General features: G+C 37.9%; 1 protein-coding gene across 2 annotated transcripts in view; it reads left to right on the forward strand.

The window, feature by feature from the left end:
* Positions 1–23,762, forward strand: part of Dnah5 (dynein axonemal heavy chain 5) — a 312,016-nt gene that overhangs the window by 210,501 nt on the left and 77,753 nt on the right. For both annotated transcript variants that reach the window (XM_074077723.1, XM_074077724.1), the window contains 8 exons: positions 3,403–3,525; positions 3,685–3,898; positions 5,248–5,471; positions 7,264–7,462; positions 10,720–10,892; positions 15,647–15,777; positions 19,674–19,827; positions 20,337–20,604. In XM_074077723.1, the coding sequence (XP_073933824.1) occupies positions 3,403–3,525; positions 3,685–3,898; positions 5,248–5,471; positions 7,264–7,462; positions 10,720–10,892; positions 15,647–15,777; positions 19,674–19,827; positions 20,337–20,604 (1,486 nt within the window). The remainder of the gene's footprint in view (positions 1–3,402; positions 3,526–3,684; positions 3,899–5,247; positions 5,472–7,263; positions 7,463–10,719; positions 10,893–15,646; positions 15,778–19,673; positions 19,828–20,336; positions 20,605–23,762) is intronic.

Raw genomic sequence — 23,762 nt, forward strand, 5'->3', positions numbered from 1 at the left:
TCCTTGCAGGTCAGTGATGGGAATCCCCTGAAGTATTGAGCAGAGCTACAATGCCCTTTAGAAAGTTGGTCTGGCTGCAGAGTGGATAGATGGGAGAGTGATGGCTGTACTCAGAGAGACCTGAGAGGAGATAGTTGTAGTAATTCTTCAAGAGGGAAGTTCAGCTCGTCCAAGATATAGAAGTAGGTGTGGAAACAGAACAAGGATGCATTCACATTGTGGGTTGGAAGCAGAACTGTTGGGATTTGAGGTTGATTGAGTAGATGTTGCTGAAGGAGAAGCACTGCAGACAGAGGGAAGTTGAAGCTGACTCTGGGTTTCTTGCATTTATTTACTTATGTATCAAATATTTACCAACGAATGCATAGCACCAGACAACTTTTTAGATATTGACTATACAAAAAGTAGGTAGACAGGGTTCCTATACTACTTACATCTGGATAATAGATAATAAACAAATAAGTGAATATATTTACTTGGCTTTCTTAGGTGTATGATGGTTCATATCACTACAACAATGTGTGAGGTGGGAACACAGGTCAAAGAGATTGGGAAGAATGTGGGAGAAAGAATTCTTCACAGATAATCAGAAATCCCTTCCTTCCTTCCTTCCTTCCTTCCTTCATTCCTCCATCCCTCTATCCTTCTTTTCTTCCTTCCTTCTTTGTTTCTCTCTCTTTCTTTCTTGTACTGAGGTTTGAACTCAGGCATTGAGCCACTCTGTCAGCCTGATCAGCAATTTTTATATGTATTTTATTAGTGAACTTTGTGTCACTATAGTGAGATACCTGAGACAATTAATTTACAAAAAAGTTTATTTAGTTGATGATTATAGAACTGGAATCCTCAAGATTGGGTGACCTCACTGCTTTATGACTTTGGTGATGGCACAGGGTGAAATAAACCACTTATATCATGAGCAGATATAGACCGAGAGACTAGAGCCTCAGGATTCACTTCAAGGGCATGCCCACTATGACACAAAGACCTTCCATTAAGCCCCACCTCTTAAAAGTTCTCAGAACTCTTCAATAATGTCAACATGGGAACCAAGCCTTTAATACAGGGACATTGGGAAACACTACCCATATTCAAACATAGCATTGATTTATTTGAGAAGTCAGAAAATATAGATAACATTATAAGGAACACAACCTAGAAATTTGATATAACTTATAAAGAAGTGAGTAAGACTGACTACTGGTAGGGATGGCAATTTAAGAGGCTATGATATCAATCTTTGTGAGAAAGATACATAACTGAACAAAGGCACATCATTATTTGTAGGGGAGGAGATATTTTGAAAAAGCAATGTAAAGGACTTAGTAAAGTGAGCTGTAAAATATTTGGATGTGGCAGTTAAGTAATTGGTATCTATCTGTAAGATGAACAACTAGGAGGAGTGCAAACTTTGGGGTATGTAAGAGGAATTTATATTTACACATATTGATTTTTGTGATGCTCTAGAAAATCCAAGTGGGAAAATCCAGTTGGATACCAGTCCAAGTATGCAGTTTTTCTAAACATCTCATCAGAACATGCATTATTGGGTTTCAGACCTTCAGGAGGTCTCACTAAACTTCAAAGTTCACTAGAAAAACTGAGATGTGGCTCAAGTGGTAGAGTGCTTCCCTAGCAAGCATGAGGCCCTAGTTCAAATCCCAGTACTACCAAAAAACTTAGGAAACTGTAGAATGGGCAGGAATTCTAAAAGCAGAAAGAAGTCTCAACTTCCAGGCTCCCATGCTACTTTATTTTCCTCCTCCTTTTGTATTTGTTTTTTTCAACATAGCTCTTTTATGACACATATAGCTAGTCATTTCAAAGAAATTAGGGTCATAATGAAGAGGAAGAAAGTGCAGGCATGTGGATATTACTCTGTATTATTCTAATTATCCCACCTGTGGCTTTTTAGCTCTTTGAGGGCCCCACAAGGCATAAAATCTTCACATGCCAAAGAGTTCTCATTAATAGACATGGGGATGTCTGGAAGACTGTGGTTTGCCTTAGGGAGTTGTCAGGAGATTATTAATTGGTTTATTCATTTAAATTCATTGAAAAGCTGAGCTAAATTTAACCTAGTACATTAAACAGTGTGCTTTTATGTCAGGGGAATATGAAATTCTTTTTGCTCTTGTACTATTTCATGGGAGACTTGTTTTGTAATTGAATGACTTGTGATATATTTACATAACTTTCTATTAAAAATGATGAAAAAATTCACATCACTTGCTATTGTTCATTAAAATGATGATGGAGGCTTACAAGTTGCAATTACTGTGAAGGTTGTTAAAGACGGATGTACTGATTTCTTATATTTTGGTGCATTTTGTAGTTGCATTTTGGTTATAAAAATCCTGTTTAACTGGTTTACTCTTTATCATGAAATAAGAAAACTTTTTTGGGTAGGAAGAGGAGAATTCATTTTATCTCAATATCCTCTACCCCCTCTTGTACTTACATGTCATCTCCACATGGTTTAAAATCATGTGCAGGTGGATTCCTACGTTGTAGAAATGACATAAAGGCTTTAAGATTTTGACCTTGTAGAACCTGAGAATTTTGAAGCCCTTTCTTCTCTGAGCTACAAATCTGGTTACTCAGTGCAAATATTTTGAATGACTGGTAGCTAAATCACTTTGTACTGCCATAGAAATAAGAATACTAATGTCAAGATTCGAATGTCCCTCCCATCAGTTTAAAATACTTTTTCACATTACCAGGAAATTTTCTAGAGCACACTGTGGTCTTCTCTTCTACCACCTAATTCAGAACACAGAAAGGAGAGAGGAGATACGAGTGAGCTTTGTTCTTTCTCCATGTTGTATTAGGGGATGAGAAGTGATTCAGTGTAGTTGCATCTGCCTAAAAGCAGTGGACCTGAGTTGTGTCAGGCTACAGGAGCCAACTGGCATCCTTCTCAGTGAGGAAAGATGCCTTCAGACTGACAGGCTGTGCAACTCAGAAAGAAGCTTCTTGGACAGTAGTCTTTTCCAGCATTATCTGTTCAGCTTTATGAGGAATCTTTTCCAGGACAGGGGTCTTTGAGTAATCAGGGCTATAGTGTTACCAACATAGGTTTAGTAAGACAAAACTAAATCCTTAGAAATGGATGGAAGGGTTTCGTCCTAGCAGAGTTTACATTGAATAGAACTTCAGTTAATCCTAAATTAAACCAGACTTTCAGAGGTTGTGAATGTTTTGCAAAATAATTTAGGTACTTCAGGACTTGTTCAAAAGAATTCAGGGGGAAATTTTGGCTTTTTATGAGCAATTCCTATCAATTTAAAGGTTCCCAGTTTTTGTTTCTTTTCTTCTTTTCATTTTTGCCTGCTTTGAGTAGTTGACCATGTCTTAGAAGAGATTTTCTGAGCCATTTCTGTTGGCTTTTTTGTTTACCAGAGGACAATAGAGAGCTACGTGGATAAGCGCATGGGTACAACATATGGTCCTCCTGCGGGAAGGAGGATGACTGTGTTCATTGATGATATAAATATGCCAGTAATCAATGAATGGGGAGATCAGGTATGTTGCTTCTATTGTGAATTTCAGTATTCTTTATTCTCTTATGAATAAATATTTTTCTACTTTTTAACATGCAATCCATTCTTTGGAAAACTCAAGGAGTCAGGCTGTAGTGATATGAAGGAATGACATTTTAATTCTGAACATTGTCTTTCTTAGGTTACTAATGAGCTAGTACGACAGCTGATGGAGCAAAATGGATTCTATAACCTAGAGAAGCCTGGGGAGTTTACCAGTATTATGGACATCCAGTTGTTGGCAGCTATGATCCATCCTGGGGGTGGACGCAATGACATACCCCAAAGACTCAAGAGGCAGTTCTCTATATTTAACTGCACGCTGCCCTCTGATGCCTCCATGGACAAGATCTTTGGTAAAATGGGTATTAGTGGGTATGGGGAGGAAGGAATACCTGGTTGTGTTCCTAGGAGAAATTATCCAGAGGGCACCACAGAAAGAACATGGGTGCCTCCTTAGTCTATAGCTTCACCATTCTCTAGTATTTTTTTTCACATAGTGATATCTATACATATTTGTTAAATCTTTCTTACATGAATTTTAAAAATTTAAGTAACTGCTGACAGTTTTTAAAGCAAGGATGCTAAACATTACATGAACTTGGAGATGGGATGGTTTCTTCACAGGAATCCTGGTCATTATAATTCCACATTAAAACCTAGATGTAGCTGATACTTCAACCAACACATATATTGATTTTGTCCAAAGGAATAATGGCCCACAAAGCAGATAAAGTCCTGGTTTTATCATCAGAGTAATTGACAGGATTGTAATCAATTATTGATGGGTTAAATATGTAGTACTTCAGTGATAATTGAATTGAAGAACCACCAGCCCAATATATATCCATATACATTTCAAAAAGCAATGAAAATGCATTTACAACTGGTTTTGGAATGGTTTTCTTTGCAGAAAAAGAGTGTAAAGTTATGAACAACTCCCTATATTAATTTACAATTTCTAAAACTGCTATTTAGAAAGAACTCATTAAGATTACCCTAATTAATTTCTGGCAAACTAAAATGTCATCTTAGCACCCCAGGCTAGTAGAGTGTGGCAGTAATCTGCCTTTAGTCACAGCAGTGACAAGGTTTGGAAACCAAATGACATTTGAATTATCTAAACTTGGGAAAAATAAAGTAGATTAGAAAGATTGACTATTATCACTTCTAATTATTCTTTAGTGCTTGGAAAATTTACATATAATAACACTTATTTTATAATGCATGCAAAGGCAACAGCTAAATTGGGAAATCTTAGAGGATTTATGAAAACATTTTTCTTATTTTTGAAAGACAACATTATATATTGATCATTGCTCTTCATTTAATTATATTAAATTAGTGTAGCCAGAGTTTTCAGCAGTATTGTCTTTCTTCTTTTCTTTCATGGTGCTGGGGATAGAATCCAGGGTCTTGTGCATGCTAGGCAAGAGCTCCGAGCTCTGGCACTGAGCTACATCCTCAGTTCCTCAGTAGGATTTGTTAATCAACTCTTCAGTATTTTGAATACTGACTTACTTAAATCTATAACTATTTTCAAGTATTTGAAAAAGCAACAGAACATTAATTAATTTTCTTTTATATGTGGCTGTCTGTTAAACGTGTAATTACACTTAGGAAAATTCTTCATTATAGTTCTTTTCATTCTGATTGAGTTTCTTTGAAAGACTAGTCAAAATGTTACGATATTCTGCCTTTTCAGGTGTGATTGGGGTAGGCCACTACTGCACCCAGCGGGGTTTCTCAGAGGAAGTGAGAGATGTGGTGGTGAAATTGGTGCCCCTGACGCGCTGCCTATGGCAGAAGACCAAGGCTAAGATGCTCCCTACTCCTGCAAAATTCCACTATGTGTTTAACCTTCGAGATCTTTCCAGGATCTGGCAGGGAATGCTGAACACCACTTCAGAGGTCATCAAAGAACTAGATGTAAGTGATACTTATGAGAGAAAAAACAACAAGCATTGCCATTTATCATACATCCTAAGTATTTTTAATAATTCAGTTTTTATATGAATTACAAAAATATTTTGGGGTCTTTCAGCATGCATGTTCATTTCTTCACTAGTCTGAAACTAATATGAATAAGGAGAAAAATAAACATGTCTGAAAAATTTCAATTACAAGTTCCAATTAAATTAGGTTTATGTTTAAGGAAAGAGTATACACAGTTCTTTTCTAATTCTAGAAATAATTAGAAAATTCTTTTCTAATGTCTAGAATAAGAGAAACAATTGATTTTGTTTTCTCATCATAAGATATTCTTCTTGTACTAAATAATGGATACCCTTGTTTTATTCTATATTAGTCTTCGTATTTTAAGCATGGTATTTTGACTGAAAAAGATAATTATCTTTATAAATAAACATTCAGAATGAAAAGAAACTATTTTGTTGTTAACCATCCATGATCTTTCCATGTAACTAGAGGCATTAAAAGAATTGTGCATGCTGGATAAATTGAAAAGAGGCAGCAGAGTAGAAAATTCATTTAATACAAAAATGAGCATTTGTACATACACTTCAATATGACAGTTCCCAGTGTTATAAGAATTCCAAACTAAGAATGGTATGATAAAAACATAACTCGTCAGTGCACCCTGTCTTGGGGCCCCTCACAGCTCTGGATGCTGTACTGTTTGTCTCAGTAAACTGTCGTACTTCACTCACACACAAATATTTATCTTGTCTTTTCTGCCAACATGTGTCCAAGTGCTGCAGCTAAGGCAGGGTGGGTCTCCTCATCTCTCTGGGCCTGAAGTGGTAGTTGGGCAAATGGATATTCTGGAACTTCCCTGCATAAAACTAAAGTGGCTGAATTATCAACAGAATGTCATAAAGCATGTCAGGTGTTGACTATTGGAAAAACTTACAAATAAGTAACCACACTTTCTAGCCTTTGAAGACTAGATACTGTTGGAGAAATTAATAATCTTTACAACAGAGAATTAAGCATCAGTTTAATAGCAGTGAACATTTTAAGTTGATTTTTTTCCTTAAAGTTATTAACAATTGTGGAATGCAGTTCTCAAACTCTACTCTTTATTTGAATGACCATTTTTGGGTCCTTATTCTAAATCAGCACAAATAAGTCCAGCAACTGACACTGTCATGAAATTTGTCTTAACTGATAATATTTTACTAAACTTTTCTATTTGGCAACAGAAGAGCATTGCATCATTTGTAGTATAGTCTTTTAAGCTGCAACCATTAACCAAGGTAAGGCATTTTCACTAGTCTTTTAGATCAAATAATATGCTTAGTGAAGCATTTGTTATTCTTGCTATAGGGACAGGAATCTTCTGCAATTAATTTCCTCAGCTTTGGCCCTGGAATTTGGGCCCTGGATTATCTGGACAAAATGATTGCTTTGTTCAGATAATTTTATACTACCATTTTGGTCACTTGAAAGTAGGCATCTTACCTAAAAAGAATAATTTGTCTCAGACTTAAGACTGATTTCATAGAATTTTAGCTTGTTGGTTGATCAGAGTGACTCTTAATGTTTTTGTCTTGGGATGTTTGCTTTTTAATTTAGAGACTGCAAAAGAATAGTCTACTTTCCCTTTAACATATTTAAATGAGACTAATTTGAAGTGAAATGGGTATATTTTAAACATAACTTTTAAAAGTGTTGTATCTTAAATACAGAGAGATGATACTCTATAATACCTCAACTTGAATTCCCAGTTCATGACACATTTTAATTATACCTTCAACAGGAACTGTTAAAGCTGTGGAAGCATGAATGCAAGCGTGTGATAGCTGACCGGTTCATTGTGTCTGAGGATGTCACCTGGTTTGATAAGGCTTTAGTAAGTTTGGTAGAGGAAGAATTTGGTGAAGAGAAAAAATTCTTGGTGGATTGTGGCATTGACAGTTATTTTGTGGATTTCTTGAGGGATGCACCTGAAGCTACAGGTAAACTATTGGAGCAGAGTTTTAAATTCTCTAAAAGGTGTCCCTAAAAAAGGAAGATTCAGTGTACAGGGTTGAATTTCTGTCTACCAAACTACTGAAAAAGCCTGAGACAATTAGGTGCTCAATAAATATGGTACAGGTGGATAAGTGTGTGTTCTGTTCTTGGAGTTCAAGACTGAATTACTTGTTTGCTTATTATGCTTGGATATGAAATAAGACTAGGGAGGCAGAGCAGAGCAGAAGACAGTGTGTAGGATTTGTTATCTGTTAGGCATAGATTTGGGGAGGGATCCAGTACATACTAGCTGCATGTTCTGAGCTTTCTTCAAGTTGACTTTCCTCTCATTTATGAAAATAGAAATGTGGAAATGTGCATTGTGGTCCTGTGGGGAATCAATGAAATGTTACACGTACAATGAATGGGCATCTGTGTGGATGGGCATCATCTATGTGAATGGGATTCATCTGTGTGGATGGGCATCTATGTGGATGGGCATCATCTGTGTGGATGGGCATCTGTGAGGATGGGCATCTGTGTGGATGGGCATCATCTGTGTGGATGGGCATCTGTGTGGATGGGCATCTGTGTGGATGGGCATCATCTGTGCGAATGGGCATCTGTGTGAATGGGCATCATCTGTGTGGATGGGCATCATCTGTGCAGATGGGCACCTGTGAAGATGGGCATCATCTGTGAGGATGGGCATCATCTGTGTGGATGGGCATCATCTGTGTGGATGGGCATCTGTGTGGATGGGCATCATCTGTATGGATGGGCATCTGTGAGGATGGGCATCTGTGAGGATGGGCATCTGTGTGGATGGGCATCTGTGAGGATGGGCATCATTTGTGTGGGTGGGCATCTGTGTGGATGGGCATGATCTGTGGGATGGGCATCTGTGTGGATGGGCATCTGTGAGGATGGGCATCATCTGTGTGGATGGGCATCTGTGTCCCAGTCAACTGCAAGCATGAGGTAGCAAAATGACGACGGTTATTATTATTCAGGTCATCTGAGTATTGAAAATAAAAGGAAAAACTCAGATTATGAAGCCTTTGAGCATAATTGGGAGAAGATAGGTTGTCAAGGCAAGCGTTGTGCTTATGAACCATGAAAAATGGAGATGTTACTTTTCTTGTGAAAGAGGCAGTGCTCTGATTTTTTCCCCTTAGAAAATAACTGGTTCTAAGAGGAATGTTAGTCTTTCATTTAATAGCCTCTTCTAAAACTGATGATGGATTTAAAGTTAGTTTGCATATTTAAAAAGGCATGTTTGGACTGAGGTGTGGCTCAAGCAGTAAAGTACCTGCTTTGCAAGCACGAAGCTCTGAGTTCAAACCTCAGTCCCACTAAAAATAAATAAATAAACAAAAAGGCATGTTTAAATGCCTGCTATTTATTTCTGCTACACGATTTAAAATGAGCAGGCAGCCCCTGGATAGTTTTGGTAACAATATGTATGTAGTATTGAAAGTTAACTCTAGCACTCAGGAGGCTAAGAAGGAGAATCTTGAGTTCCAAGCCAGCCTGGGAACAAAGCAAAGAACTTGCTTTAACATAATTGTTAAAATTGGCCTTTTTCCATACCAAGACCCTGTTTCCAAAAACAAAAACAAAAATAAAAACAAGCACCAAAACAACAAAACGTTTTCGAGTGACAATTGCAAAAGGATGTCCATTGTTGACTCTGTAGTTGGAAAGAAATAGACATTTTATTTTAAATCAGGTCAAACACATCCACAAATCTGGTAAGTACATAAGATAATTAGAATTCATCTTGTATCTATTATATTTATTTGTACTTTATTCCTCTAATTCAGAAGGATAATTAATTAGATTGTGGTTTTCAAGAGGTACAGCACAACTGCTACATTTTAGGGGACAGGACAGGGTCCAGAAGCAAATGCGTAACCTTTAGTGACTTCAGTAGTCAAAGCTGAAGCTGATCATTTATGAATGAACTGTGACTATTGAAGCTTGACTATTGAAAGTTTTGCAAATAGGCCATTTTTTTTGGCAGTACTGGGGTTTGAACTCAGTACCTTGCTGTTGCTAGGCAGGCGCTCTACTGCTTGAGCTATGACCCGAGCCCTTTTTGCATTAGTTATTTTTCAAGTAGGGTCTCAAGTTTATGCCTGGGCTAGCCTATGCCTAGTCCTCAATCCTCTGATTTATACTTCCAGGTAGCTGACATGATAGGCAAGCACCACCACACCAAGCATTTATTGGTTGAGATAGAGTCTCACTAATTTTGCCTGAGCTGGCCTCAAACTTTGATCCTCCCAATCCATCTCTGCTTCCTACATAGCTCAGATTACAGGTGTGAGCCACCACTCCTAGCTAAAAAAGGCCAATTTTAACAATTATGTTAAACCAAGTTCCTCCTGTCTCTGGGAGGGTCATAATATGGTTAATATATGATTATATTACAACAGAATCAATTGAAAGCAATTATGACCATAAGACTTGGAGGTTGTGCTCACTCTTCCAGTATCCAGTGAATTTCTAAAATGTTCCTTGTATATTCAACAACTGTGTCAGTCTCCCATTACTAATCTTAACTGATAGTGAATTTATTTATGCCACTTAGCTTTTTTTGGCATTATAGTTTATAGTCAACATTGAAAAAGTGTTAAGTCTGTATATTATGAGGTCTTGATTTTTAAAAAGTATATTTATTTTAATACACTTTCCAGGTGACATAATTCAATATGTTTATTTGAGATTATTTTTTATTTCTGTCAACCTTTCTGTTTCCTGTCAACCTTCTCATTCCCTAAAATTCACTTCTGTCTTCACCACTATCTGGAATTTCTGGATGATAGAAATTCCTGAACAAATGCAATGACTTTTTTCTTTATATTTTTCTAAAAGATCATGTTGTTATTGATCTCCATTTTGACATCCTTACTTTTTTTTTTTAATCTATCACGTTAATAATTAAACTCCTGTCTCTGGGAGGATCTTTGAAATGCAGTGTTCAATTGTGGGTTCACATTAAATTCAGTAAAAACAGCATTGTTTAAAATTGGCTCTTTCTATACAAAAAAGACTAAGACTGTATGAGGTACCAAAAATCTTAATGCTTCTTTTATTTTCTGCTTCCTTTTTTCTAAAAATGCAATATGCATTCTGATGAAAATTAATACTATGCAGTGTTAAATTGTAGAGCCATGAATGTATTAATTTAGATTGAAGTTAGTAGTAAAATTCACAGATTTGAAGAAACTTAATTGAGTCTTTTTTCTCACCAAAGGTGAAACATCTGAGGAGGTTGATGCTGAAATGCCCAAAATTTATGAGCCAATTGAGTCCTTTAATCACCTGAGAGAGCGTTTGAATATGTTCCTGCAGCTGTATAATGAGAATGTCCGTGGCGCCGGCATGGACATGGTGTTCTTTGCAGACGCCATGGTCCATTTAGTCAAGGTATAGTAGCCTCTTGAAGGAGCACGTTGCTGAAGTGACAGACGCTTGGCCTCACCTCAGAACACCCCCTCTTTTCATTTTCATCTCCTATGAGAATACTCAATTTAAAAGTAAACTCCACATGATATCCAATTTGATTTCTAAGCTGAACGCAACATGTCACACCTTATAGTCTTAAAATAAGAGCATGTGTACTTCCACTGGGTGGTGGGATAATTTCATTCAGTGTTGCTATATAGCTTCCAGCTCAGTATTTTCACCATACAAGATAAATGTGGCTGACATCTGAGTTCAAAACATAGGCAAAGGCTGATTATTTTTACATCACAGAAATATATCACTATATAAGTAGTGCATAAACCTTGAGGACATTGAGCTAAGTAAAATAAGTCAGATAGGCAAATATTGTAGGATTCCATTCATGCTTTGTAACTGGAGTGTTCAAATTCATTGAGACAGAAAGTAGAATGCAGGTTTTCAGCATCTGGATGAAGAGGGGATTGAAAGTCCATGTTTAATGGGTAGAGTTTCAGTTTTTCCAGATGAAAAGAGCTCTGGAGATAGATGGTGTCAGTTTCAAGATAGTGTCACCATATCTAATGATATTAAATTATGCACCTCAAAGTGGTTCTGACAGTAAATTTAATTATATATACTTTTTCACAATTAAAAATGATAAAATAAAAACACTGAATAAACAGTTGACTGAGCAGATGAAAATTCTGTTAGAAAGAAATCACTAGGAAAGTACGGTTTCCATTTTGTTTTGTCGTATGAGTCACTACAATATGTACTTTTAGGACAATTGATCCTTAAGGGTTGGAAGTAAAATATTTTACTTTATAACTTATGTAACCTAGCTTACCTGTGCTGTTAGCAATGCTGTTTAAAATCCTCTGTGGCATTCTCATCTTCTTGAGCTCGGCTACTTATTTAGATTATATCCTTTCAGTCAGAAAGAAGGTAGTTTGAGCCTGTCTTCTATGACATAGGTTTAACTGTGAGGAACAATTTCATAAATACAAGTTGTCTCTTCTAATAATTACTGGATCTTAGAAATAGAGAGGGCATGACAGTTAACTGAGGGGCCCTCCCAATGAAGATGAGGATTGCCTGTCTCCTTTTCCATGCAAGAGAGCAAGGGAAGACTTTCTGTAAGGCATGACTACGTCTGGGAGGAGGAAGACAGAAGGGCTCCTCTGGGGTTGGGTATCCTGAGTGTGAGAACACTTAGCTTGGCAATTTTATGAATTCTCAGAATCTAAGACATCACCCTGTGTAAGTAATGAGTCCTCATGCTCTTCCAAAGCACAATATAAATAACATTTTGAAATCAGCTCCTAATTTATAGCTGGTTAAGAGTGAAATGTTCCCAGAAGAATACACATTCAGTCATATTTACTAATTGAAAAGAAGGAGTAAAAAATAAGTATTTTCTAAATGAGTAGTAACAATGGTAACTTCCTGTCACAGTTTGATTGGCTTGGGGCTTCCAACCACTCACACTGCAGATGAGGTTATTTAGTTGGTCTAACGCTTGCACAACTTCTCTGGCACTGACACTTTTTCTATGTTTTGCAGCACAGATGAACAGTGTGCCTTTCTTCATCTGTCTGGGCATGCCATCTCAGGCACAGTGCCCCAGCCCAGCATCCTTGCAAGTCTTTTCCCTCACTCTCAATCTCTAGCTCATTTGCTCTGGAATTGGCCAAAGAATACATGAGTAGAATTTTTGAGCCAAAATTCTACAGTCCTCACTGACTTGTAGGCCAGCTCTTTTCCTCGACACTCTTGCCTTCTATGCTCAGGCCATCCAAGCTCTGTGTCATGAGAACATGAGCCTTGAAATATGCGACCTTGTTACAAGACATCGTACAAGCCAAAAGACAGAATGAAGGCAAAAGCTTCAGCCACACAGGGTATGATCTGAGACCCAGCATATTGCTTAGTTTCTTTCTTCATTCAAACAATGATTTTGTAACAGAAGATATCTCTGTGACATTCATCTCTTTTGCCTCTTGGGTGCAAGTTTACACTATGGTATAGATGGCTTTTCATGATCTAGCCCCTGCCTACCATTCAGCTTTGTGGGCCATGCTCTGCCTAGTGCATAACCAGAAAAATGGACAGCTTATGTTTAAATGCATCCGATCCAAGAGCACCTCACTGATGCAGATTTCTATCCCACATAGTGTAGAGTTTATCTGTGTATCTTTTGCCCCAGACAGAGAGCTTAATGAGGGCAGACACTCTAAGTCACCTCAGTCTTCTCAAGACAAACTTCTGCTAAGAAGATGGTCACACAGAAGAGTGGTTGCATTGTCTGGAATTTAAGCAAGTCCCCAGTGTTACTCTGAACAGCCTTCCCTACTGAAGTCTTCAGCCTTATGGGTCCACCTTGGGCCTTTTACCGATTCTGTTTTTTGGCAGCACTGGGGTTTGAACTCAGGGCCTCACACTTGCTAGGCAGGCACTCTACCACTTGAGCCACTCTGCCAGACCTTTTACTGATTCTGAGATTTTGTGTGTCTCATTCTTTTTTCTTAAAACTTATCCCAGCTGCTGCCCAGCTTGCTACCTTCTTTGTATGTTGAACTTGTACTCATCTTTCAAGATCCAGATCAAATTCTAGCCACACACCTAAAACTCATCTTTCACTGACAGTGATGTTTTCTTATTATTCCTTCCTCCCATTGCCATCCTTCCTTTCTCTGTACCAGTATTCACTCTGGTTCTATTAATAGGTGTGTGTGAATGTGAGTGCCTGCAGGACAGGGATGGACATCACTAATTTTTATAGCATTGCTAATGGGATTAAAATCCCATCCATCATCTGTAATTCAGTCCATACCTAATAGGACAAAATAGCCGCATTTCTCCCTTGACTGTGCTTTCTCCTGTAATCTCAGATTTTAACTAGATTATGAGTGTTTTGAGTTACTTTGAAGCCACTGTTCATGTGTCTGGTCATTTGTCAAATATGTTTTGAGAGTTTACCATATGCCAGAAACTGCGAATGGAAAATTTCAAAATAATATCTCAGCCCAGTTCCAGGTAAAGTGTTATGATGAATATTCCTTAAAACCAAATAAAATTATATAAACCTCTAACATAGTCACCCACATCAAACAAAAGAAACAATTATGGTTGGAAAAATGGCCACCAAGAAAAGACACAGAAGGTTCTAGTGTGGCTTCTAATAGCACCTTACTTGCCTTCTCTCTGCCTCTTGAAGTTATTCCAGGGGAAGAAATGAAGAGACACATATCCTGCCTTCCACCCACAGTGACTTCGGAGAGAGTCACTCAAAGGAGTGAGCAGGAATGTGGGAAACAGCTTAAGCACCCACTGTCCCCCAGGTTTTTAGGTCCACACAGAGATAGGAAGCATGATTTCTCTTTTCCAGTGCTCACACTAAGTTGGGGAAGATAATCTGAACTCACTGGTGTTTCCAACTGGAGTGGAGCATACTCCAGCTAGAGAGGGGAATCCTGAGGGAGGAAGTTTAAGACCTTGGCAGAATGCGGAGCCCTGGTGACTCCGGGAAACGTCCCTGGCTACAGAGAAGTGACTTCTTTTCAACCTTAATCTCCCTTCTATAAGACAATCTATAAATTGTCTTAGAAATTTGAATTTCACATCAATACCCTAGGCTCAGACAGCAGTTAGAAAGGAAAGGGAAATAGTTACCACATAAGGGGGATAGATCATTAAGAATTCTGTGCAGAATTCTCTCTAAGTGGGGCAGGAAGCTCGATGTTTTAAGGAGTTCATTCAACATGAATAAAGTCAAATTCATGTGGACTTTTACCAGGAGGGTCTTGGAATGATCTGCAGCTACTGAACAGCATGGAGTGGACTTTTGACCTTTAATCACTTCTTAATATGTATCTTAGGTATCACCATCTTTGCCAAATCATAGGGGATATTTATGATACTGTTTAAAAAATTTTATCATCTATGTCATATTTGGGATTTTTTCTTCACTTTGATTTAAGCTGTCTAACTATTTCAAATGTTGAAGGTTTTCATATGTTCCAAAATTTCTGTTCTTTTTATGATCATACTGTTTAAAAGGATACCTCAAAGTCCCTTTTATTTATCTCCTTGGAAACATGGAGCCAGGCCAAGTGTGGTGCCTCACTCCTGTAATCTCAGCTACTCAGAAGGTGGAGACAGGGAGGATCACTGTTTGAGGTCAGCCCAGCAAAAAGTTAGTGAGTATCGCCCTCATCTTAACAACAACAACAAAGATGTTCAGTGTGGTGGTACACCTGTCATTATAGCCATGAGGGAAGCATAAGTAGGAGGATCACAGTCCAGGCTGGCCAGGGCAAAAAATGTGAGACCTTATTTCGAGAATAACTGAAGCAACAATGACTGGGGTGTGTGGCTTAGAGAGCCTGCCTAGCAAATGTGAGGCTCTGAATTTCAAACCCCAGTACCACCAAACATACAAGCAAAAACCCCCAAAACACAGAGTCAGCCAATGCCTGGATCATGTGCTAATTTTTCAGAGCTAGTGTCCTCTGTGTTCTAAAGGCACCCGACAGACCCCATCCTGCCTAACGCATCCCATCACTGTTCTATTTCAGCACTCCCCTTGTTCCTTCACCCACCATATCTCTCCAGTCTGACCCTGAGATACCTAGGTTTTCCAAATGATTATTTTACCTTATTCTTGTATTGAATAAATAGGAAAATGGTACATTTATATGTGGGAAGACATATTCCTTTTCTTTGTTATGTTATAGATCTCTCGAGTCATTCGTACTCCTCGTGGAAATGCCCTTCTGGTCGGGGTGGGTGGATCAGGAAAGCAAAGCCTGACAAGGTTGGCTTCATTCATTGCTGGCTACACTTCCTTCCAGATCACTCTGACAAGGTAAAAAGCTTTTATTATAGGCTAAAATGGATTTTGAAAAAAAGTTCTCAGCGGCCACCTGAAGTTAAGAATGCATTTTTCTTATAAACATTCAGAATCACAATAGTTTTCCTTCCTGAATGTTGACATATCTTCCCCTTTCAACTTTTGCCATAGAGCATGAACATTTCACATTAATAACCTGCTTTTGAAATGTTTCAGCCTCTCATTATAGTGCACTGCTGCTTGCTTGCTTGTGTGTTATATACAGTATGAGCACCTACTCCTTTTGATGCATTTTAGAAGAAATTTACTCCTCAAAAGTGTTAATGCAGATTTCAAGAATGATAATGCAAAGGAAAAATAGATGAAAACATTTATATTGATGTACTCATTCAAACACTCCAAAATATTTATTGAACAATAACTATGTGTTCAGCACTAGCTAGGAGAGCAAGGTTATGCTACCCAGCTTTCTGTTGCTGGGACAAAATACCCAGCATCAACTTAAAAGGATGAAAGATTTATTTTGACTCATAGTTTCAGTCCATAATTGGTTGTCTCTATTGTATTGGACCTGTGGTGAGGCAGAACACTGTGGTGAAGAGTACATGGTGAGCAAGGATGTTCACCTCATGGCAGCTGGGAAGTAAAGAGAGAAGAGTGGGGACAGGAGATCTCAATATTCTCTTCAAAGGCAGGCCCTCAATGTCCTAACTTCTTTCCATTAGGTCCTACCTTTTAAAGGTTCCACTGCCTCTCAACAGTGCCACAGGGCAGGGACCAAGCTTTCAACACACAGGACTTTAGGGGCCATTCCTGATCCCAACTATAGCAAAGGTAAATCTAGCTTGTGTTACCATGGAGCCTACAGGAACTCAAAGGGAGCAGACAATGCGCAACTCATTCAATAAGGTGTGATTAGTAGGTGCTGCCTAGCTATGTGAAGGAAAATAAATGCACTTCAGACCCTCTTGAAGCATGAGAGAGGGGCCCCTAAGCTAGGGTAAGTAAGGGTATGCTCATTAAGAGGCTTCCTGGAGGAAGTGATGTTTACCTGAAACCTGAATCTAAGTAAGAATTATCTCAGACAAGAGGAGCAGTTAGGAAGTTTCCAGGTAAAAGCATCAGCACACGTGAAGTCACATTTGATCCCTGCAAGAATTAAATATTTCTGGGTGTGGAGTGTGAGGTAGCAAGTGAGAAAGGAAGAGCCATGGAGGTCTTTGAAGGTAAGGAACTGAGACATCACCCTAGAGCAATAAGAAACCACGTTGCCAGCAGGGAGAGCATGTCAGATTTGTATGTACAAAAACTGATGACAGGAACAAAATTGGTAGAGTGAGAAGTCTGTGTGAAGGGTCAGGCAAGATGTGGTGTCACGAGTAGTGGCAGTGAGAACGGAGAAATACAGAGTGGAGGTGTAAGAAGTCATTAGACACAGAAACTAAAGCAGGTACTTTAAAGCAACTGAGGCCAATAGGAGAAGGGGACCAGGAACTAGAGAAAAAGTTAGTTCAAGAATTAACCTAGAAGGTAACACACATTACAGGAAATCAATGTGAGTCAACTCCCTGTATAGCTATCCTTATCTCAACTACCAAAAACCCTTGGTCCTTCCTATTATTGCTTATACTCTCCAATAAAATTAGAAATAAGGGCAAAATAGTTTCTGCCAGGTAGTAAGGGGGTAGGGGGGAAGAGGGAGGGGACGGAGGGGGGTAAGGGAGGAGGTTGGGGGAGGGGGGAGAAATGACCTAAACATTGTATGCACATATGAATAAAATAAAAATTAAAAAAGAAGTCATTAGAGAGTTGGAGCTTCTGGACTTGGTGAATCCTGGTTTTGCCTTGGACAGCTACATGTGCAGGGGAAAAACAGAATTAGCAAGTGAACTGTGATTTTAAAGGGATAAGCACAGCTGACTCAGAGAAGTTGAATGGAGTTTCAGGATTAATCAAGATAAGGTTAGAAGCAGGAGGCTAGTTTGGGAAGTTTAGTCAAGAGGAAAATTACTTGTGGTTAATTCATAGATGCGGGAGCAGGTCAGTTATGGGCAAAACACGTCACTGACCTGTCTTATTAAGGGAGGTCCAGGGGATACCTGCTGGGACAGAGGCTGAAAGTTATTAAGCACTGGAGTGAGAGATGCAGTTATTCAAGCTACTGTTGCTACATTTGGTGTTTGGTTTGAATTTATAGAGCTCTTCTTTGAAGAATAAATTTAAAGATTTCTTTTTTTTTTTAAGTACTGGGAAAGTACATCCTTATGTATAATCTTGCAGTTTGTGAAAGGAAGCTAAGACAGAAAAATGATAACCTGTACAGGAACTCAGATGTTTGCTCCTAACATTTGCATAAGACCTTATTGTTTTCAAAATACTTTTACATGAATGAGATAATTTGGTTTTCTAGAGAACTTTGTGGGTTAGGAAGTCAGATGACTATAGTCCATCTTGCAGTTGGGGGTTCAGACAGACTATGAATTTCCTGACATCTCAGATGGAGAAGGGAATTGATTGCAAGATTTTGGCAGTCAATCTGGTTTCTAGTCTAGTGTGACCTTTCAGGTATTCCAGTGCCTCAGTAAACTTACCATACAACAACTCTCTCTGTGATGAATTAGTCCCTCTTATGTTCTACTGAGAATGATCCATTACCAATGAAAGGAAACGCAAGGTCTTCCTTGCCTTCCCACAGCCTTCATGAGATCATCCTACTATTACCCCAGACATTTGCATTGCTGTGTGGCCAAGGTTAATTCAGTAGTCTCACATTTGGGACGAATCACTATTGGTCTTTATTTAAGGTCATATGTTTTGAGGTTGTGGGCCCTTGAGATATAGGAACTGGGCTGAAAGTTTTCCTCATGTTACAAGAAAGTGAAAGAGATGTGTTTTTCTTTGTGGTTTTGTTTTAGAGTGGAACTGTGTCTTTAAAATGCTTTTGTTTTCTGATCTGTTGAATCTCATTTGTTAGAAGTTTTCTAGAAATATTAATGCATGGTTGTGTGGTTGTGCTATTTCTGATTGTAAGATTTAGTTCACAGACATTAGAAAGGGACAGAGTTTAGAAGTGAAATATTTAGTAGCTTTCAAAATCAGATAGCCATTTGTTTCTGTGTTCTGGATTCTGAATTTATTTAATGGCACAAAAGACAAATAACAATTTAGCAAGTATGAATCTCCAGGATTGCATTATTTTCATTTAAATTTTTGGTGGTAATGGACTACTCTATTGAGGCCTTGCTAACATCTCTTGATTGTAGGCTGACTTCCATCTAAGGATTGCTTGTGGGAGTGAAGAAAGATTCATAGTGGGATATATTTTATAATGCTTCTAGCTATTCTGCTACAGTGTACTGATTGCTCATTAAACTAATTCTTTTATGTGGAACCCCAAGATACAAGGATAATTAATAATCACATTGGGGGTTAGGAGAGCATTGTTTATAACAGGACATCTCCTCCTCATAGAATCAAAACTCAAATTGACTTAGCTTACTTCAGTTTCATTTACAAGAGGTATTCTAAAATACCAGGCACAGGTGAGTGTTTAATCTTCTAATTATCATTTCTAACAAGTATTATAATTTTCAACAAGTACTTTCAAAATAATACATGGCTTATATATATAATTAATGCTTGCTTGTAGTAGAAATTATCTTTTTGTTTCAGGTTCACTTTTGTGTGCAAAAATATTAATTTTAATGGTTTATGAAATGTTTAAAAGTTTTCTGAAACTTTTAAGTTTATGAAAAGTTTTTAAAATCAATTAAACGCTAACATTCATGTATAGTACATATCTATATGATGGAATAACATTTTTTTGGTTAGCTAAATGTTATAAAGCATTGTTATAAAATTCTTTCTGTGAAAATACTTTAGTTAATGACACAATGGCAATATTTATTTAGATCCTACAACACACCAAATCTTATGGAGGACCTGAAAGTTTTGTATAGAACAGCTGGTCAACAAGGCAAAGGAATCACTTTTATTTTCACAGACAATGACATTAAAGACGAGTCATTTCTGGAATATGTGAACAATGTTCTATCATCAGGCGAGGTAGGAGCTTACAAATTATTTTCCATGTGTTTGTCCCTATAGATTTTGTTCAGTTTAGAGCTCTTCATATTTTCTTCCATTAGTGTTTTGAACAGGTGCTATTGGGAATTTGATGATCATTGTGAAGAATGACTTTTTCTGTTGTCTTTTTGAAGAATAAAACTCCCAACCAAAATATGGAGCTATGCATTTAAGATCTTAGCGAATGTGCAAGGTGACAAAGGTGACAAATGAAAAAAAAAAACACAACAGGAGGGATGTTAGTAAGAAAGAGGATTGGATTTTTGATATGTCCTTTTACCTCGCTGTGGGGGCTGCAACTTTGCAGTTCATTATAGAAACTCCTGTGAATTTTAAAACGTGGTATATTTCATCTTGAAAACTTTTAGTTAACTTTTAAAAGGTGAATTTAAGATCATAAATGGAGGAAAGCCATAAAGCTTATGGTATATGACTGTGTTTATTTCATATGTCTGTACTGAATTTGCATGTCTGTATTTCTTTTTAAGGTCTCCAACCTTTTTGCACGTGATGAAATTGATGAAATTAGTGGTGATCTGACATCAGTCATGAAAAGAGAGCACCCCAGGCGCCCTCCCACCAATGAGAACCTGTACGACTACTTCATGAGCCGGGTCCGGCAGAACCTTCACATTGTCCTCTGCTTTTCACCAGTGGGGGACAAGTTCAGAAATTGGGCTTTGAAGTTCCCTGCCCTTATTTCAGGATGCACGATTGACTGGTTCAGCCGATGGCCTAAGGATGCCTTAGTTGCTGGTTAGTGTGGTGGAAATGTCTGTATCAGGGTTTCTGGTTCACTGTGTTTATTTATTCATTTTTATTCCATGTTGTTGGCTGTCTGCACTGGTCTGAGCTAGCTCCCTTCATCCAGGGCTTGAAGATTTTTGCTATAAGACGTTGCTGTTTTTAAATTGGTAGCTAATTTTTCCTTCAGTGTGGTTGTCAGGGAATGAGCTCTTCAATTTGTGCTCCCTTGGGATAATTTTCAGTGATGCTTGAAGGCTTTGCCTCAGTTGGATCTTCAGGCAGTTTCTGGGATGCCACAGGAAAGTGTTGAGGTTTTAATTTCAGTGTTCTTTTTAAGTGGGCTTGTCAGCCAGCCCCAGCATAGTTAAAACCAGGTGTTTCTTGGCCATTCACATCTTGTCACTGCAGTGCTAAAAATCAGAGGAAAACATTACCCAGAAATTCTCTGATGGCTTCTGTCTTTGGCAAAGGGTGTTAAGCACAGTGTTCTCTTGTTGCCTTTTCTGTCTAATCTTCCACCTATGGAAACAGTGCTTCTCTTACTCTGCAAATGAAATTGGAACATAAAAGTAGTACAGGAGCTGTTAGAAATCATCAATCCAGTTTGCTGGGTTTTTTTTCTGTTTTTTCAGATTTTGGTGGGAAATTTCTATGGCTATTAAAAAAACATTTTATTAGTATATGGTAGTTATACCAGGGGTTTCTCTGTGACATTTCCATATATTCATATATTATACACTGGTTTGGTTCATCCCTTCCATTATTCTCCCTCTGATCACACTTTCCTTCTTAAAATAACTTCTAGAGGTTTTAATATTCCATATTCATACATGGATAGAAAGTACATCAACCATATTCACCCTCCTTTACTCTCTTCATTTACCCTTCCCCTCCCCCTGATGCCCTCCCTTTAGCATGACCTATTTTACATTCCTTGTTTAAATGTCTGTTCCTTGTTCAGTGGGGATTTTGCCTTGGTATTTTTCCCTGTAAATATATTGTGCTTAAATCATTCAAACCTCTCCACTACTCTTGGTTACTTTTAAAGCTGCAGATAGTCGAGCCTCATCCATGAACTACTGTTTCAGAACCACAGGGGAATCCTGATTCAGAGTGGTGTTTCCAAACTTTTTTGTCTGTTATGTTTTAAGCAGAAGAGGCTTATTTTCCAGCAATGCCTTACGGGTATCCCTAGCAGACAAAGCAGTGAAAGATGGCGGAGGAGGAGATGTTATGGAGTCTTGCCTCTCATGTTAATCGCTCTGGCCATCTCCAGCCCTGCCTCTCCAGCACTGTGGTACCCAGTGTGAGAATGACTGATTAGTTTTGTCTCCTGCCTTTAGAGATGGAAAAACTGGGAATAGGGACTTGTCAGAGGTAGAAGGAGCTAGGAGGATCAGTACAGGGGTAGAATGTATTTTTTTTTTCTACCTATCTGTCTGTCTGCCTATCTATCTATCTAGTCATCTTTCTCTATTGATCTATTATCTATCATGCATCCACGTCTTTGAAATCTATTGAGCATCCTTCTATCCACTTATCTATCTATCTATCTATCATCTATTTAGCTATCTACCACCTATCAATCATTTCAATCATCTATCAATTTTTCTATCATGTGCCTATCGCCCATCAGTCATGTCTGTCAGTCAATCCCGTCTAACTCTATTCTATTTTCTTTGTTTAACAAACTGTTTTCTACTGGGGAAGATTTGTTAGTGGGACTGCAGTTTGAACTTTGGGCTTTGTACTTGCAAAGCAGACAGTCTACAGCTTGAGCCCCATTTTGTTCTGATTATTTTGAGATGGGGTTTCAAGAACTATTTGCTTGGGTTGACTTTGAACTGCTATCAGCCTCCCAATAAGCTAGTATTATTGGCATGAGCCACCAGTGCCCAACTGAAAGATTTGTTCTTGGCACATTGCTATTGATAAAAATTGTTTTCTAATATGTAGCTTTTAAATGCAGAATGTTTTAACATGTTTGAAATACAAATGTATTACACAGTTTGCTCTTTGTTTTAGAAGTCTCACAAAAGACCAGTGATTTAAAATTTTAAGTCCCATTAAAAATGTGAAATTGTACAATTAGAAGTGAGATTTAAAAAATTCTTTGAGGTAATATATGTGTGCAGAGCACCAAGACAGGATTTCAGAACTGTATTATTAAAGTTTACCGTGAAGTATGATAATCAGTATGCAGGTACTTTGTAAAACGCCATGCAAGGGATTAACAATAAAGTTAAAAATATCAGGTGGTAAATACTATACTATACCATAGTTAAGATGATTTAATTTAAATTTAGAGCCCTTCTTACTAAGCCAATATTTCAATCATCCTTTCTAGTACAAGACAAATTATCGATTATTTTTTTTAATCTATCACTGATAAGCCCCATTCTTTTAAATCTCATTTCATCAACTGAAACCAAGATTCCGCAGAGGTAGGAAACTTTCCTTCCTATGTTCTCAGTTTCTAGCAAGTGTCCTGATCTTCATGGATGAATCCATTTGTTCATTCATTGAAAACATATTTGTTAAGCTTGATGGAATTTGTTTAACCAGATATTGAGGGGCAAGGCAGACTTATTTCTCAACTCCAGATTCTCTCAGGAAAGTGCATCTGTAGCCTACTATATAATATAAGCCATTAATTCTTTTATCCATTCTAGTTAACCCGTGGATGCACTCAGCTGCTTGTTTGATCCATTTGCATGGATCCTTAGACTCAAAATATCTGAACCCAAACTAATTCCCTCACTTAGAAAGTGCTACCATTGTTCATCTAACTAGGCAATCTTTGTCTTTACCATCTCTCCTTCTTCAACTCTCAAGTCTAATCTACCTCCAAGTCATATCAACTCTACTAAATATTGGCAGAATGTTTCCTTTCTTTTTCACTGACATCCTTACATCTAGCCATCATTATTGCTGACTGGGAACACCCTTATAATAGCTCTCTCTCTCCTATTTCACATTGCAGACAGAAAATGGTAAAAGCAAACCCAATCTGAGACTTCTTTTGCACCGTGGAAAAAGATCTTCATCTTTAGCATCACCTCATGGCTTAGAAGAGCTGGTCCCTCACTTGAGATCAGTTTTTCCTCTTGCTTTGTATCCTGGACCTTTGAACATGTCTTTTTTTTATTGTTTTATTATTCATATGT

Source organism: Castor canadensis, chromosome 6 (assembly GCF_047511655.1).
Source record: "Castor canadensis chromosome 6, mCasCan1.hap1v2, whole genome shotgun sequence".
Lineage (NCBI taxonomy): Eukaryota > Metazoa > Chordata > Mammalia > Rodentia > Castoridae > Castor > Castor canadensis.